The sequence below is a fragment of the Phodopus roborovskii genome, unplaced genomic scaffold (genome assembly GCF_943737965.1).
Source record: "Phodopus roborovskii unplaced genomic scaffold, PHOROB, whole genome shotgun sequence".
In the NCBI taxonomy this organism is placed as follows: domain Eukaryota; kingdom Metazoa; phylum Chordata; class Mammalia; order Rodentia; family Cricetidae; genus Phodopus; species Phodopus roborovskii.
The window spans coordinates 1,467,866-1,484,984 of NW_026126412.1; the positions used below are offsets into that span (position 1 = coordinate 1,467,866).

Consider the following 17,119-nt stretch of genomic DNA (forward strand, 5'->3'; position numbering starts at 1 on the left):
AAACTGCTACCAGGATGTAAAAATTAATCAGCCAATTAGTTAAAATAATTACTTGGGTGAAGATTTAAAGCTGCAGGACATAAGATTATCTCCAATGATTTCCAGAGCTGATCAACATCGCGATGTTATAATTATAGATATTGAGAACATTGCTTCACATAAACATGTAGTATAAAATGGCAAAATTGTATTTAGAGTCATTTTAGAAATTCTGTTCTGATCTGATTTCAAATCAAAATGCATCTTTTAACATTTTTTTGTTTTACACACATATGGGGGGGAGACACATGTGCAGAGGTCAATACTCCTTGAGAACTCTCCGTGTTATTTTTTGAGACAGGGTCTCTCTCTGAGACTTGAAACTGCAGCTGCATTGGCAGGTTTTGGGTCACCTTGACAAAAGTTGGAGTCATCAGAGAGGAAGGTGTCTAAGTTGAGGAAATGTCTCCATGAGATCTATGTGTAAGGCATTTTCTCAATTAGTGATCAGTGGGGAAGGGCCCAGCCCATGGTGGGTGGTGCCATCTTTGAACTGGTGGTACTGAGTTCTGTAAGAAAGCAGACTGAACAAGCCAGGGGAAACAGCATCCTCCATGACCTCTGCATCAGCTCCTGCCTCCAGGTTCCTACCCTGTTTGACTTCCTGTCCTGCCTTTCTTCAATAATGAACAACAATATGCAAGTTTAAGCCAAATAAACCCTCTTCTCTCCAACTTGCTTTTTGGTCATGGTGTTTTATTGAAACCCTAACTAAGACATTTTCCACTTTGACCAGACTAATTGGCCAGCAAGCTCCCAGGATCTGACTATCACCAGATTCTCAATACTGGGGTTAGAGACACACATGGCCATGCATAATGAATTTTACATGGGTGATAGAGATTAGAACTCAGGCTCTCTTGCTTTCACAGAAAACATTCTTACTCACTGAAGCATCTCGTAAAACCCTCATTTAATGATTTTTTTTTGTGAAAGTTAAGTCACTAACTCAAACAACAATTTTTTAAGTCAAACATTATAACATAATACAATCCACAATACTAACTTGATACTTATACACTGAGAATGACAGTAGGAAAATATTTAATGTTTTTTTCTATAAATAAGCATCATATTCTGTTAGAGCAGAAAACTCTGTGTATAATAAAAAAAACATTGCAACTCATAACATACAATAGTCTGAATAGGAGCTGAGGTATTTGAGGCAGTGCTTGTTAGAGCTGCGCAGCATGACAGCATATTCAGTGAATAGTGTACATATGTGTGTCCAGAACCACGGCTGTGGTGGAGGTGCGAGATGCAGGAGAGAGTGCTAACAGAAATAGCTCGAATTCATTATATGTCTAGTTTTGAATTAAGTTTTGGTCATTGAGCAAACTTTTTATTCAGAAACCTTTTACTATAAGTGTTTCAGGACTCTACATTCAGTTACATGATTCCCATATGGAATTGTAACCCATAGTAAGATACTGGATGTTCCCATTTGTATGTATTTATTTCATGTGTACACAAATTTCAAGGATAAATCTCTTTACTCTACCCTGGAGCCCTGGGTATTGGACTCAGGCCATTAGGCTTGGTTGCAAGTGCCTTTATCTACTGAGATATTTCACTGGCCTCAAAACTATATTTTTAAAGGGAAAGCTTATTTTTTAACTCTAACTCTCTCTCTCTCTCTCTCTCTCTCTGTGTGTGTGTGTGTGTGTGTGTGTGTGTGTTTGATGCTGATTAACAACCCAGAGCCTCATATGTAATAATAGATAAGCTGTATGCTACTTCTACGCTGTATTGTCAGGCTTTTTTTTTTTTTTTTTGTAATTGCAAAAGAAATCTTTTAATATTATAATAAAATATACAAAATTCACCATTTTAACCATTTTTATCTGTTGTGTTTTATTTTGTGAGACAGGGTTTTTTCTGTGTAGCCTTGACCATCCTAGAATTCACTCTGTACACCAGGCTGACCTTGAACTCAGAGATCATCCTGCCTCTGCCTCCGGGGTGCTGGGATTAAAGGTGTGTGCCACCACTACCCAGCCATCTTTTTAAGAGCACAGCACAGGACAATGGCATTCAGCAAAATTCACAATGTTGTGTGATTACCATCATTCTTCTCAAGTACTTTCTGCCTTTAGCCTTAACACTGCTATCTAATATGTCTGTGCCGATTTAACCCTTCCAGGGATACATAAGAGAATCCAAACAGATTTTTTCCTTTTGTGACTAGGTCATTTCACATAGCAAAACAATATCAAAATCCATCTACCTTGGAGCATATGTCATACATTCCTTTCTTGCCTTCTGGCAACCATCATTCTAGTCTCCCTCTCTATGAATTCCACTTTTTGAGATTCCACAGAAAAATGAGGTCATGCAATGATTTTCGTTTTTACCTGGATTATTTTACTGAGCAGTCTTCCAATTTCACTCATGTTACTGCAAATGGCAAAACCGCCTTCTTTTTACAGCTGAATTAATATTCTACTGTATATACGTGCCACATTTTAAAGTCTGCTCAGCTATTGATGGATATATGGGTCGTTTCCATTACTTGGCTATTGTGAATAGTGCTGCAGCCAACATAGGAGTACAGTATTTCTTCAATGTAATGATTTCATTTCCTGTGCACATACACCCTTCAAGAGGATTGCTGGGTGATAAGTTAGCTTCATTTTTAGTTTTTGGAGGAATATCCATATTTTTTTCTTCAATGGCTGAACTCATATCTTCATCACTTGGGTGAAAAGACATCTCATGAGTGGTCTGATCTGTACCTCCCTGATGGTTAGTGACAAAGCACTCCTACACATATGAACTTTTGTGTATCTTCTTCTGAGACATGTCTATCTAGGTCCTTTACATATTTTAATTTTTTTCAAGACAGGTTTTCTCTCTGTAGCCCTGGTTGTGCAGACCAAGCTGGCCTTGAACTCAAAAAAATCTGCCTGCCTCTGCCTCCTGAATGCTGGGATTTAAAATGCATTTTAATCATGTTTTGATAGTTTAATCTCATCTATTTTAAACATTAAGCTCTCACTGGATATATGTTTTGCAGATGCTTTCTTTCATTACTCTATCTACTGTTTCTTTCACTGTGCAGAGGATTTTACATTGATACTACCCTGTTTCTCAGTTTTTCTATTCATTTGTTGATAGGCACTTGTGTGGCTCCTCTCAGATTTGGTAAAGAGGTCTTCTGTGAATGTGGGTGTGAGTTGTGCAGGTCTATTGGAGCAGGAAGGTATGGAGGGGTAAGTGATAGCCCATTTAACATTTTGCTTTTCCTGCAATCCAGTGGGATAAAAGAAGATTTAAAAACTTGCAGCGAGTGTCACTCTACTGCCTTCATGGCTGGCAGGTGCTTCACAAAGGGGCATCTCCAACTTTTGATTCACATCTCTAGTGTCCGGCTTCAAGTGTTTTGCGTGGGAAATCCCAGAGTTTTTGTTCTGTCTGCATTTGATCTCAGTTGGGAATATGTCAACTTTGAAAGCTCCTGTATTCCTCCAGCTACTGCCCAGCATGATCTGGGCACAATTTGGGGTAGGTGAGACCAGAACTGAGGCTGAGGAAGGGTGGAACCCTGATGCTGGTAACTTGGTAAGATCACCAAGTCTAATGCTCAGGTCCTACAGCTATTATCTCCACCCAATCCACATCTTAGGAACAGTCAGTTCTGGCCAGAATGGGGAGACCCAAATCACTACAACTTGCACGGTTGGCTATTGTCCATCACCCAACCCACAGGCTACTGCAGCCCCCTGCCCAGACGGAGATGAAAGTAATACTGGGGTGCACTTAGGGATGCTTAGTGGATAAGGCATCGTCACTGCATGAGAACTTGGGCTATTATGTGAGAACAAAACCAACAGGTTTGATATAATGGCCATTCCAGGCAGCAATTGTAGTGTTTTGGGCATCTCTTCTCTCTCAGGTGAGTGGCAGATGTGCAGCAGGCAAAGCCAGAACATATGTCCTTGGTATTGAGCCCACTGGGCAGACATAGCTCAGTTGTGCTTTCCAGATCCTGCAACAGCTTTCCTCAGCTCAGTGCTTGCCATGTCCTCATGGTGTCCTACTAATAATAGTTCAAAGACCAAAGAAATTTTCAAGACTTGAGTATATAAAATGTCTTCTTAAAAAAGATTTTATGAGATTAGTCACAAGCAAAAACAATCTTAATTTTAACTCACAAGGCAGAATTTTTTTTTTTAAGACCATAAAATGCTTTTGTGGGATCATATGGATTCAATATCAGATTGACTCTCTGGTCCAGAATTGTCATGCCAAATTCTTTTACACATGTGGAACCATCTTTCAAAAATGCATCATGAATGTTTTTTTCTTTTCTTTCTCTTTTTATTCCTACAAGTTTTTTTTCCCTAAAAATCAAATCAAATCAAAACAAAACAAAACAAAAAATATGGTACATGGAAAATGAGATCACTTTTCCAAGTGGAAAAAAAGGATTTAGCCCTAAGGTTAAAGACTACATTTTTAAGGAAAAAATTACATCTATGTTTAATTACTAAAAGTCATAACATGAAGCACCTGCCACTAAGGATGGTGATCGGTACAGGCAAGGGTCCCTCATGGTCCCACAGCCCTCCCCTGGCATTTCTCCCATCCTCTAAACACAGGGAGGCCAACACTTTGAGAAGCTGTACTTCCTTTGGCGAACCCTGCCTATCTTGATTTCTTCCAGTCCCATGGCAGGAAAATAGCCAGCATGTACTTCAAAGATTATTTTTGTCAAGGTCACCGCAGAGGGAAAAAAAAAAAAAAAAAAAAAAAAAAGAGAGGGAAAAGGGAACAATTCTCAACAGCTCTTCTCATCTCTCCCCCTTGGCATTAGGGGAAGTTGGAGCAAGTCACTCCCCCTGGGAGTTGCTGCCATGGTTACTGCACAGCAACAGGCTCCTAGTCACGCGAGCAGCACCGGGCAGGCACTGGGGCAGCTGGCTGGGCTTCCTGGAGCCAGATCACTCGCAGGGGCTGTGGCATGGAACTTGCGTGCGTGCAAGCACTGTTCTAGCCGGGGGAGTGGAATAAATGGCTGTTTATAGATGCCACAAATAGTAAACTCAGCCTTGAATTTCTTCCACGAAGCAGCTAGAGCACTTGCAGCAGTTCCTGAGAGACCATGCTACCCGTGGCTGCAGAAACAGCAGGTGTGGACAGCCTTACGAGCATCACACTCACTCCACTAACTCTATCAGCAACCCCTTGCTGGTGAAAAAGTCTACAGCTAACCTATAGCAAGTTAGAAACTAAGTATGAAGAGTGCCCATTTCAGACTTTGTATGGTTAGAGGAGTATGCTGGACAGTGTGGGTGGATAGTACAGAATCCTGAGCGACCAAAAAGTAACAGAATGGTGAAGCTTGGATCTAGACATCTGAACCACCTTCTAGGTTAGGAACCAAAGCCATGTATCCTAACCAACAGGGATATTGCTAGATGACAGGATGTAATGCTTCACCAGCATGTAGAAGACATCCCAACTAGGAAGGTGAAGTCTTTCTTGGGAAGAACAACTTCTAAATATTTTGTCTCCCACTTACTAAACTGGAAGTAAATAAATTCTATGCAGTTCCTTCCAGGAGCCTGAGGGTCTTTGATAACTTTTCCAAAAGTGACAAGACACAGAAGAAGATATGACCCCAGCTGAAGGAAATTTATCTAAAGTGGGCATCCCTGGTATCATCATCATCATTTCCATGGGGTGGCCCTTCCCATCCATATCCATGCATAGAATAGCCACAGGGGAAGGTTGTTCCTCCTTGGTAAAAACACTACCTTCATATTTATAATGGTATGTATATGTTGAATTCCTGAAATGAAAAGGACTTCAAAGGCATTGAAGAACAAAGACCCAATAGTTACAACTCTTGGTAATGAAATGTGGGTATCTCTGTCAGAAAGACCTAAAAGGAGGCAAGAAGCTCTGGACCATAAGATGAACTTAGCATATCCTGCAACCTGTTTGTTGACGGTCCCAAGAATCAAAGAGGGGCATTGGGGGATCCAGGAGCCCCCAAAAATTCAGAATCCAGCACATTCAGACATGTGCTCTATATTCCTGACCTATATACTTCATTCCCCACCATTTTAAAAACCAAAAACAGAAAAGGATAGATATTCTCCATCCAGTGGTTCCCAACGGTAGGGAGCAAAAACTATCACCTCCATCTACCAGGTCATTAGATGACAGACTTGAATCCTGGCCCTCAACCTCAAGCATGGCTCCTCCAGACCTGACAGGTCTGCCCTGCTCTCCTGGCCCATTTCCCACTATGTTCCTTTTTCCTGTACCCTGGGTTTTCTGAGTGTTGGTCATGAGTCTCTCGGTTTTTATAGCTTTTCTTTCTAGCCATGGCCTCCTAACTGAGTACCAAGAAAAAGTGGGTAGGAGGAAGGGGACTTACGCTTCTGGCTCTATCTCATATCCCTAACCCTCAGTCTTCTTCCCAGTGACCAGTACACGGTCACACACATAGAAGTGAGTCGGGTGTCAGTTCAGCACGCAGGATCCCAGGATGATATCCCAACCCAGAAGGTGAGGTTTTTAAGTCTTTGGAAGAACAACTCCCAAATATTTTATCTCCAACTTACTACATTTGGAGTGTTGGAGGTACTTAAATTCTATAACCCTCCTTCCAGGAGTCTGAGGGGTCTGTGGTGGCTTTTCCAAAAGTTACAAAACACAGCAGTGCAGCTCAGAGAACTTCTGCCTGGCACATGGCTGTGGCTTCCTGACATATAAGGTTATCCCACAGATGTTTCTGTAAAGTACTGGACAGAGGGCAGCTAAAACCTGGCAGGCAGCCCTGTGTTGTACAGGAGTTGCCCTGTCCTCAAGAGCTGGGTGAGCTCTTTTCAGGGAACTTATGAGATTCCCTTCATCTCAGTACCCGATTCAGTGAATTTTTTGTTGGCGAGCAACCACCTAAGCTGGGAATTTGACAGTGAACAGCCTGGTAATGGTTGTGTTCCTGCCCTTTACCAAGGGGCTTTAAGACCATTCCTGACGGTGGGACCTGCCCACAGAAGCAAATTTCAGAGATGGGAAAACTGGTACCGCAGAGCTACCTCCCAGGCACCTACTATACAGATAGCCAGCAGAGGGGAACTCTTGCAGTGAGGGGCTACCTTATAAAACTCCTCTATACAGGTAATACTTTCACTCAGGAAGCTTGCTGCCCTGACCATACTTTCTTCCATCTCTCCAGTGAACCTGGGGTGGCCAATATCCCCAGGCCTAAGTCTCTTGTCTGGTATCCCAGGATCAAGCTAAGAAGCTGATGTAAGTTACTGATGTGACTATCAGTAACACCTAAAGAGATAAGAAAGATACTAGCACAGGAAAACAAATGATACGATTACTGAGAATGAAAATATTAGGTATGGAATGTGATAATGCTCACACAGTGAACATGAGCATGGGGAGAAATAAGCAGCAAGCTCTTGTGACTGGAGGCACACGGAAGGGCAGCTGTACAAAAAAACGGAAATGGTGGGTGACTAGGCTAGGGACAGTCTTTGAGTAGTGCCAACTCCTAAAAGTAAAATAGGGGTCAGGGAATGAAGGCATAAAACTTCCAGAATTGAAGATGATAGAGGACACAACCAGAGGAAATAAGAGAAAAGGTACATCATAGTGAAATTTAAGGATGCCAAATGCAAAGGAAAATGTTACAAAACTTTCAAAGAGCGGGAGCACCAGGGTGGAGGACTCAGGCCATCAGGCACTACAAATGGAAGAACATACTATGAAAACTGAGGGGAAAGGGTTTATACCTTAAATCCCATATCAACAGAGAGATAGAAACATTGGGTAGAACTCAAACTGAAATGAAGGAATTGAAAAACCAAAACCAAAAGGCATAACTAGAAACCTCAAAAGAAAGCCTTATAAGTAGAATTAATCAAGAAGAAGTTGGAATATTAAGGCTTAAAGATAAAATAGAGGATCTATACAAAATAATAAAAAACTGTGAAAAAAATTTAAATACAGGAAATGAACACACAGGAAATATGGGACAGTCTGAAAAGAATGAATTACAGGAATATATGAGACAGAAAAGTTCCAGGTCAATAGCATAGAGCAGACCTTTAACAAAATTCATAGAAAAAACACTTCCACAAATTAAGACATATACATAGAGATATAAAAAGCACAAGAGCACCAAATAGAACACCAGAAAAGAAGCTGCCCACTGTAATAATATCATAGTTAAAACACTAATTATACAGGGCATAGAAAAAACACTGAAAGCTGCAAGAGAAAAAGACAAGTCACATATAAAAGGTAAACCCACCACATTAATAGCTAATTTCTCAGTGGAAATGTTGGAAGCCAGAAGAGTCTGAAGCAAAGCCTAAAATACTATGACTGCCAACCTACCCTATGGACCTAGGAAAAAAACTATCTGAAATGGGTGGAGGAGAAAGAAAAACTTTTCATGATATATTCAACAGACCAAACCTAAAGAAAATATAGGATACAATATTTCAGGCTGAATAGAGAAATGAGCAACCAAGAGATTGTAGAAAGAAAACAAACAAAACTATAACATAAGGCTACTGAGAACACAAACAATACCAAAAATCAACAACACAATTACCGCAATTAACACACCTTTCAATAATAAGTTTAAATATTAATGGCTTCAATTCTCCAATGAAAAGACACAGGCTGGTTGAATTCATTTGTCTCTTATCTACAAGAAATACATCTTATCTTGAAAGATAGGCACTGTGTTAGAGTGAAAGGATGGACAAAAGTATTCTAGTTAAATGGAACCAGAAAGCAAGTGGTCCCCGCTATTCTAATATCTGACAAAATAGACTTCAAACTAAAATTAACCAGAACAAATAAAAGGCACTTCATTCTAATCATGGGAACAATTATCCAAGAAGACATGACTATCCTAAACATGTATGCACCAAACTCTTGTGTACCCAACTTCACAAAAAGTATCTTACTGCAATTATAGACACAGATTAATATTGACCCAGTGATAGTAGGTGATTTCAATGCCAGGTTTCCTCCAATACATAAGGTTAAAAAAAGAAGCAGAAAAACATCAGAATTAAATTACATCATACATTAATAGGACTTAACAAATATCTACAGAATATTCTACCTAAAAACCAATGAATACATGTTTTTACTCAGCAGCATATGGAAATGTTTGTAAAATAATCCATATCCTGGGACACAAAACAAATCTGTACTAATTCAGACAGAAAGACTGAAATAACTCCATGTATCCTATCTGACTACAATGCAACAACAAAACAAAAATTAAAATAGACAGCAAACAAATATCCAGTAAATATACTGTTGGAGATCAAACAACTCAGTACTGAACGATGAATTGGTCAAAGAAGAAATAATAAATTTTATTATTTCTTGCCAGCTAGTAAATTTGGATTTGGTTTGTTTTTGTTTTTACAAACTTTTGGTTGCATCATTAAATCATTTATGCCTTTTCTAATTTTTAATGTAGACTTTGGAGCTATAAGTTTCCCATGAAGGACTGTTTTCAATGTTTCCCAAAGCTTTTGTTGTATTTCATTTTCATTTAGTTCCAAGACATCTCTGATTTGGGACTAAACAGCTGTGGGACCCAGCAGTGTAGAAACTTCCGTCTACATAAGAGAAGTTGCACCCATGAAATTTCATAAACATGGCTACCTAAACAAGATCCGAACACGATCTGAACAAGGACAACACCAACAGATATGGAAGGGGAAAATACCATGGGGCCTCAACCCAAGCAAAATCTCCAGGCAACTACAGACTGCTGAGAGTCGGAGAAATAGTCTTCCGTAGGCAAAAGTCCTCAAATTGATACCATGTGGTCAGCCCTGAAATCATATTAATACAAGTAAAATATGTACTAAGCAGGTTACATTTATATATTCAGGAATATCTATCTATCTATCTATCTATCACCTATCTATCTTATCAATCTATCTATAGAATAACAAACATGTGTTTAAGAGTCAGGGAACAGACTGATACATAGAAAGGATTGGAGGGGGAAAAGAGAAGAAGGGAATGATGTAATTATATTTTAATTTCAAAAATATTTTAAACATTTAAAGGTTTAATGCTAACACTTTGTAAACTGGACAGTGATATATGTGTGATTTATGCTGGTAATGCAAAGTTGTTTCAACAGTTGAAAACCAATGTAATTCATATGATCAACAGACTAAAGCCAAATATAAACATGATCAGTTTTATAGATACAGAAAATTAATTTTAGCATTTATTCATAAGAACTCAAAGGGAAAAAAGCATGGGAGAGAAGTTTTTAATATAATGTAAAGCATCTACAAAACTCAAAGTTTCAAACAGAAAGACTAAACCAGCATCATGCTTGATTTGAGATGACTGACATTTTCCCTGATATAAGGGACAAAGATATGATGTCCCTTTCACCAGTCTGATTTCACACAGTCCTGGGAGCCTAAACCATGGCAGAAAAAGTAGGTAGCTTGAAAAAGTAAATATAGATTTTAGGTTTGGTGGGCTTAAGAATGTTTACTGCTCTTGCAGAGGACTGGACTTCCATTCCCAGCACCCATGCAGGACAGCTCACAGCTGTCTATAACTCTAACTCTAGGAGTCCAACACCCTTGCCTGGCCCCTATAGGCACCTGTACTCATGAGATGCCCTGTCCATCCACATAATTAAAAATAAAGAAAAATAAATCTTTTTAGTGTATACTACTTCTGTCTTCATACAGTACAAGAAATCTATGAAAAAGCTCCCAGAACTACTTAATTAATATATTAATCATATGACACAAAGTGAACCTAGAAAAGTATATTTCTATACTTTACCAACAACAACAAAAAAATTATAGTTAAAAAAGGCCCTTATATAGAAACAACAGAAAACACTGAATACCTAAGCGTAAATCTAACACAGACAGGATCTATAAGATGAAAATGATAAAATTCTCTTGAAAGTGATTAGAGACCTAAACCAACAGACACACATTCTGCTCAGGGGCTCAATAACATCATTCTAAAATGTATGTGGAAAGATGGTTTTCTAAAAAAAATCTGCACTTTATGTTTATGGGTGTTTTGTTGGCAGGTGCATCTGCACACCAAGAGAGGGTATTGGATCCCACAGGACTACAGACTATAGGTGGTTGTGAGCTGCCGTGTGGATGCTGGGAATTGAACTCAGGATCTCTGGAAGAGACCCAGAACACTATTCTTCAACTATAGCTAAACTGGCTAAAAAAGACAGAGTTAGGAGAGCATAAGAGGTAGGAAGACTCAATACACAGGAAATCTGAGCCATTAGACAGGATGCAGAAGCTTGTAGGGAAAGCAGGTAAGTCCAAGCCAACTTTCTGGGATGGAGCCTGGCACCTGGCTGTCCATTATCCTCTTCCTCTTGTATATGTGCATGAGATTTGCAATGTAAAAAAAAATAGTAGAAGAGTTGAGAGAGTGTGGCTTCACCCTGAAAGGTGCTATCCCCTCTTTGGGCTCTTAATACTTCCATTCCCTCTTTTAAGATATAGACAGAGATGGTGCCTTAAATTTCAATGGTGATGAACAGAAAGCCAACCTCTCCCACAGTGACTGCGTATAGAAAAGTGAGGAACTTCCAGCTCCTGTCATCTGTACAGCCAACAGAGGCTCACTCAGAGCCTGGCCCAGTGAGGATGGGGACAAAGAAATACAACTCTGCCTTACTTCATATCCCTACCAGTTCCTGACCTTTTTGTGTCAGGCTTCAGCCCTCAGAGATTGTTCTGTTATGATCATCTTCTGAGATGTCAGAGACCAAGCTTGAGCATCTCAGAGAAATCCCAGCACCAAAGAATCTTGGGGCTCATCTCATATGGGAAAAAGCTCCATCTACTGGGAGTTCCCATCAGGCCTGAATACCAGTGTGAAATTCAAGAACTGTCAGGTCCTATTTGCATAGGGCTCTGGATGAACCACATAGAAACTCAACACTGACTATTTTTAGTCTTTAATTTGGAAAGTAAATGGCCTAATATTTAGGTTCTTTCATCAATGGTTAAAACCAGAGAATATGGGATGACAAATGCTTCTTAGATTTAGCATGAGGATGATGAAATCCTTAATTCCTTCCTTGAAGTTGATTCCTGCCCACAGATCCTAACTTAAACAGTCTTGGACCAGTCTGGCAAACAGCTCATGAAAGCATTTTGGTACCTCTCAGCTTCTTATCAGGAAACACCACACACACACACACACACACACACACACACACACACACACACACACACACACACACACCAAACAAACCCATGGTGGCTGTGTGGTGTTGCAGTGAAATGTGTTCTTACCTCCAGAAGCAGCCGTCCCTCCTGCACAGGGAACCCTCTGTGTGAGTGGTCTTCAGGTGGCAGGGTTGGAGCTGGCCATACACAGGTCTCCTGCAAGGCTGTCAGGAAAGAATGAACAGATGAGCCCTTTGTAGAGCCCAGGCCTGCTAGTGGCTTTTAAGTCACATTTTTCATGTGTTTTCCTGAATTTTACCTTGTGGTTCCTGCTAGATGTTCAACCTGGGTTCTGTTGTTGTCCCATGCAAGACATGCAGGATCTCCACAAAGTCCTAAAAAGTTGATTGATTGACAGGAGGAGCAAGTTGAGGCCCCGGGTCAGCATGAAAGGGTGACCAAACTCATGTTCCACCCACCCTCATCTTGGAAACTTGGAAACATCTTGATTCTCTCATCTTGAGGCAAAGTATGGCTTCCCCCCAGGCTCCCTTCATGATCAAAGACCCCAGGGTCACCACAGACACCTCCTGAGTCCCAAATACCAGTGGATCCCAACATCACTGGTGGTTACCCTTTGAAAGGGAGCCTGTCATCTGCTTCAAGTCCAGATCAGGGCACCCTGAATCCACCCATATCCTATACCCTATTCTCTCCTGGAAGGAAGCAGGCCAAATGCCCTCACCTGGAGGTAAATGAAGTCCCTTGAGAATGCTTACACTGCCCACAAATGCTTCTATGCCTATGCCAACATCCCTGGCACCCCTATCCAAGACTGGTCTAATGAAATGGTCTAATGGAAAGCTCATGGTTCTCTTACAAAGCTGGATTCTAGTCTTTGATGGGCTGACTCCATCTCCATCACCCAGGAACCTTAAATCCATACAGAAAGTCCCATTGTTGAGGGCCACAGCATTCTTAAAATTACCCTCACTGCCTGTTCACAGCCCATCTCATGCTGAAAAGGATGGGTTTGATGGGCTAGGCGTATTATTCAGAAATGAAAGCATTATTTGAATCAAAGTTCATCATTCATATGTCACATGGCTTGGTCTTAGCAATCCCTAATGCCCAAGAGTGTTGGTATTGTTTGGCAATCCTTATCTAGAATCTGAGCCTCATTGTGACTCTGTGCCTCCCTTTCTGAGTGGTTCCTACCAGTCTACTGTCAGCTGGTACCATGAAACTGAACTCTTCCCTTTCTGGAGCAGGCATCTCCAAAGGTTTGAGGAATACAGGTTCCCAGGAAGCCAGCCCTACTACTCTGGGTTCCGGATACTGTTTAACATCCTGGCACTCCCAACAGACCTACACCTGGTCCTCAGAGTTAGCCTTCTCAGCTTCACCCAAAGCCATTTCAGCTGGCTGGCAGCCTCCATTCTCCCAGAAGTCCATGGTATCCTCAGACAGTCCTGCCCACATGCAGAGGTTTTAGCAGGGATAAAGCACCCTGTGTAATAGGCCACCCTTCCCAGGGGAGCCCAGGAGACTATGACCCCCATGGCAGTGACAGGACCTTTGAGACCTGGTGTCTTTCTCTTCCTTCTTTGAAGCCACCATTTCTCACCCTTGCCTGTCCAACTACTGAGAGTGGGTTTTCTGTTCACTGCACTAAGTAAGGAATGTACCATTTTCTTCGTCAGAACTCAGATCATCATTCCTGGGAAACTTGAGCCCCTGTTGCCTCTAGGGCAATGGTTCTCAACCTTTCTAATGCTTCAACCCTTTAATAAAATTCCTCACGTTGTGGTAAAAACCAACCATAAAATTATTTTTGTTGCTACTTCACAAATGTAATTTTGCTACTGTTATGGTCATGATGTAAATATTTTTGAAGATAGAGGTTTGCCAAAAGGTTCAGAGCCACAGGTTGAGAAATGCTGCTCTAGGGGAAAGGGATGGAGCCAGACTCCTTGAAGCTCACTCACAGTCCCTCTACACCACTAATCTCCCCAGATTGGGCCTCCCACACAGGAGGCATTGATGCTTTGAGCTTCCAGATGTGGCTTCAGGAGGAATGAAGGGGCCCACTTTATTGTTTTCCTCTTTGTGGTCTGCTCTGCCTTCCCTCTGGCGATAGGGAACTGAGAGACTAGCTTCCAAGCGAGGCTAGAGCCCTTGGAGGGGCACTCCCATACCCCTGGGCGATGTTCCATGGCAACTGCAAGAGTGAAATGAGCTGCTGTCCCCTGGTGCTTGGGGATGAGGAGAACAGGACAGGAAGATTCAGCCCCTGTGGGTCCCACATAAATCAAGGTATCAGTTAGAGGATTCCCAGCTCCCAGCGAACCGCCTTCTAATGCCCTCCCTGCAGAGGAGAAGCGTTCCCAGCACCATTGAGTTTGCACAAAGGCTTCCAGAGAACTTAAGCTAGGATGGCTGAGAGGCGGAAATGCTTGTTATGCCTTGAAGCAAGCGGGTAGGAGTGGAGCTGCTGGACCATTTGAGCACAACACAGAAATTGGCCAAATCTACAGGATCTCCCCACTCCAACCCCTACAGCCAGCTTCGCCTCTAAGAGCTAGGTCCAGCATAGGCTGAGCTCCTGCGACTCCACCACCCCCATCGCGTGCTTGGCGCCTCCGGCTTCCTCTTGTGGCCACAGGCGTCACGCGATGGCTGAGATCGCGTGCGAGAGAATTGGGCCCCGCCCGGCAGGCGCGGGGGTAGATTGGTTGGGGGCCCAGACCCGAGGGAAAGGGACAGAGGTGTGGCCGGGGACTGGGGTGGAGCCAGGGTAGGAGGGGTTTGGATTGTAGCACCTCTCAGTCCAGTAATGCAGTGGTTGGTCAGCTGCAGTTAAGAGTAGTGGAGGTCACTGGGGGCCCCCCCACAAAGCATAGCCAGAGGGTAGGTGTCTAAGAACCAACAAAGTGATACAGTGATCCACATGCCCCTGAGTGTCTGCGCGCTACTTCCCTCTGCTTTCTTCATGGCCTTCCGCCCCTCCACCCTGCACTTATAGCCCCCCTCCCCCGCCACACACACACACACACACACACACACACACACACACACACACACACACACACACAGAGAGAGAGAGAGAGACAGACAGAGACAGAGACAGAGACAGAGAGACAGACAGACAGAGACAGAGAGAGAGACAGAGAGAGAGCAGGCTTCTAGGGCAGTGAGCAGGAAACTCCAGGGCACAAACCACTGTTTCAACCAGCTCTGCTGGGGTCACTGGCAAGAGGAGCGACCTGCTGGGGCAGCTCACTCAGAAATGAGCTGGATTACTGTGCTCTGTGCCCAGCTCTACCTAAATCCACAGTCTCCTGTCAGCCCCAGTTCTTCACCCACAACTGTAGGTGCGGGAGGATCAGCAGATCCCTTCCCAGGAAACACAATCATTTTTGAGATTCTCAGGGACAATTCAAGGAGTTCCCAGTTGGTCACAATTAACTGGAACCAACGAATCTTTCACTTCTCTTATTTCCTGAAACCTTGAAGTCGTTTCCTTGGAACAGCAAGATTTTGAAGAGTTACCATGGAGACAGTTGAAATTGCTACACACAGCAATGCAGGGAGTACAGGCTATCCTGAACACCCAACTTCCTAGTAACATATTTCCCTTCCTCCACACTTAGCAGGCAAGTAGGACCCCATCTGTGGATGCTAGACACACGCAAATCCAGTGACTGCTGGGGTCATGAGCATCAGTTCAGCCAAGCACTCTCTGTGAAGGAGAAGCAAGAAGACCGAACCATCTCTGCTCCCGAGTGGCACTGTAATGCCTGAAAATGGCTCCCTTTTTTCTCTTTTTTTCTCAACTCAGTGATGTCAATCCCTACACCTGAGTGGTGTGTCTGATCAGTGGGCCAACCATTTCTGTAGTTACTTTCCCCTTGGATTTTCTTTGGTCAGAGACAAAGCTGAGCAAGCCAGCTGGAGCAGAGATGTTCCAGAATTTTGGCTAAAGTTTCCTGAGTGTTTACAAGGCTGAGTAAAGTTTACTTTAGATTGTCAATAGATAGAGATGTGGGTCCCAGGCAGAGCAGGGAGGAAGTGTATGAAAAGGATAACAAAGAGAAGCAAAGGGAAAAAGAAAGAAGAGGAAGAGGTAGGAGAGATGACTTGTCACTCAGAACTCACCCAGAATATCCTGGCAACAAGCTGGACAGTCCTCCTGGACAGTTGAAATCTCTGATGCATCCCCTGGGCAAGGAGGAGGCCTGGCTGGGATTTTAGTAAGCCAGTGTACTTTAGAGTCTCAGAACTACCGCTGGGAAGAACAGGCCTCCATCAAGATTCAGTCTACAGCACCACAGTCTACTATGAGCAGAATGCCCAAGTAAGCAGCAGGGCAGAAACAGTGTAGACAGATAGAACAACACATTGTCCAGGTATTAAGGACAATGCTTCAAGATTCTGCCAGCCAAAACCTGCCCCACATAGTACTTCACATAAAGAAGGTGTGAGGACCAGCAGACCTACAGGTGCATCCAAGTTATCTCAAGGCACACATGTGGCAGAACACTCAGCAGTTCCCAGAAGGCGTGAGCAAAGAAACATAAGAGAAAACCCTGGATCCCTGGCCACCCCATCTTGATAAAGCTCCCTAAGAGAAGATGCTTAGATATAGACACAGTCCCTGAGAGTGTCTTAGGACTGAAGGGGCTACCCTGGTGACAGCAGGAGTTAGTTCTACAATCTGTGATATTCAGGCCTTTTGTGCATCTAGGATGTTCAGTCTTGTAAATGCATGGGCTTGTGTATGCATTAGGCAGTCTGATGATTGCCTGATGGTGATGTGTACCTGCCAGGGATCGGGACACAGGGTTCTTGCCATATGCATGGAATCTCATTAATTTGGAGAAAAGCCC

At 42.6% G+C, this 17,119-nt stretch overlaps 1 protein-coding gene across 1 annotated transcript in view; it reads right to left on the minus strand.

Annotated features, from left to right (window-relative positions):
- Positions 1–17,119, minus strand: part of Ahrr (aryl hydrocarbon receptor repressor) — an 81,087-nt gene that overhangs the window by 33,662 nt on the left and 30,306 nt on the right. The window contains exon 4 of the mRNA XM_051182739.1: positions 12,357–12,454. Within this exon, the coding sequence (XP_051038696.1) occupies positions 12,357–12,454 (98 nt within the window). The remainder of the gene's footprint in view (positions 1–12,356; positions 12,455–17,119) is intronic.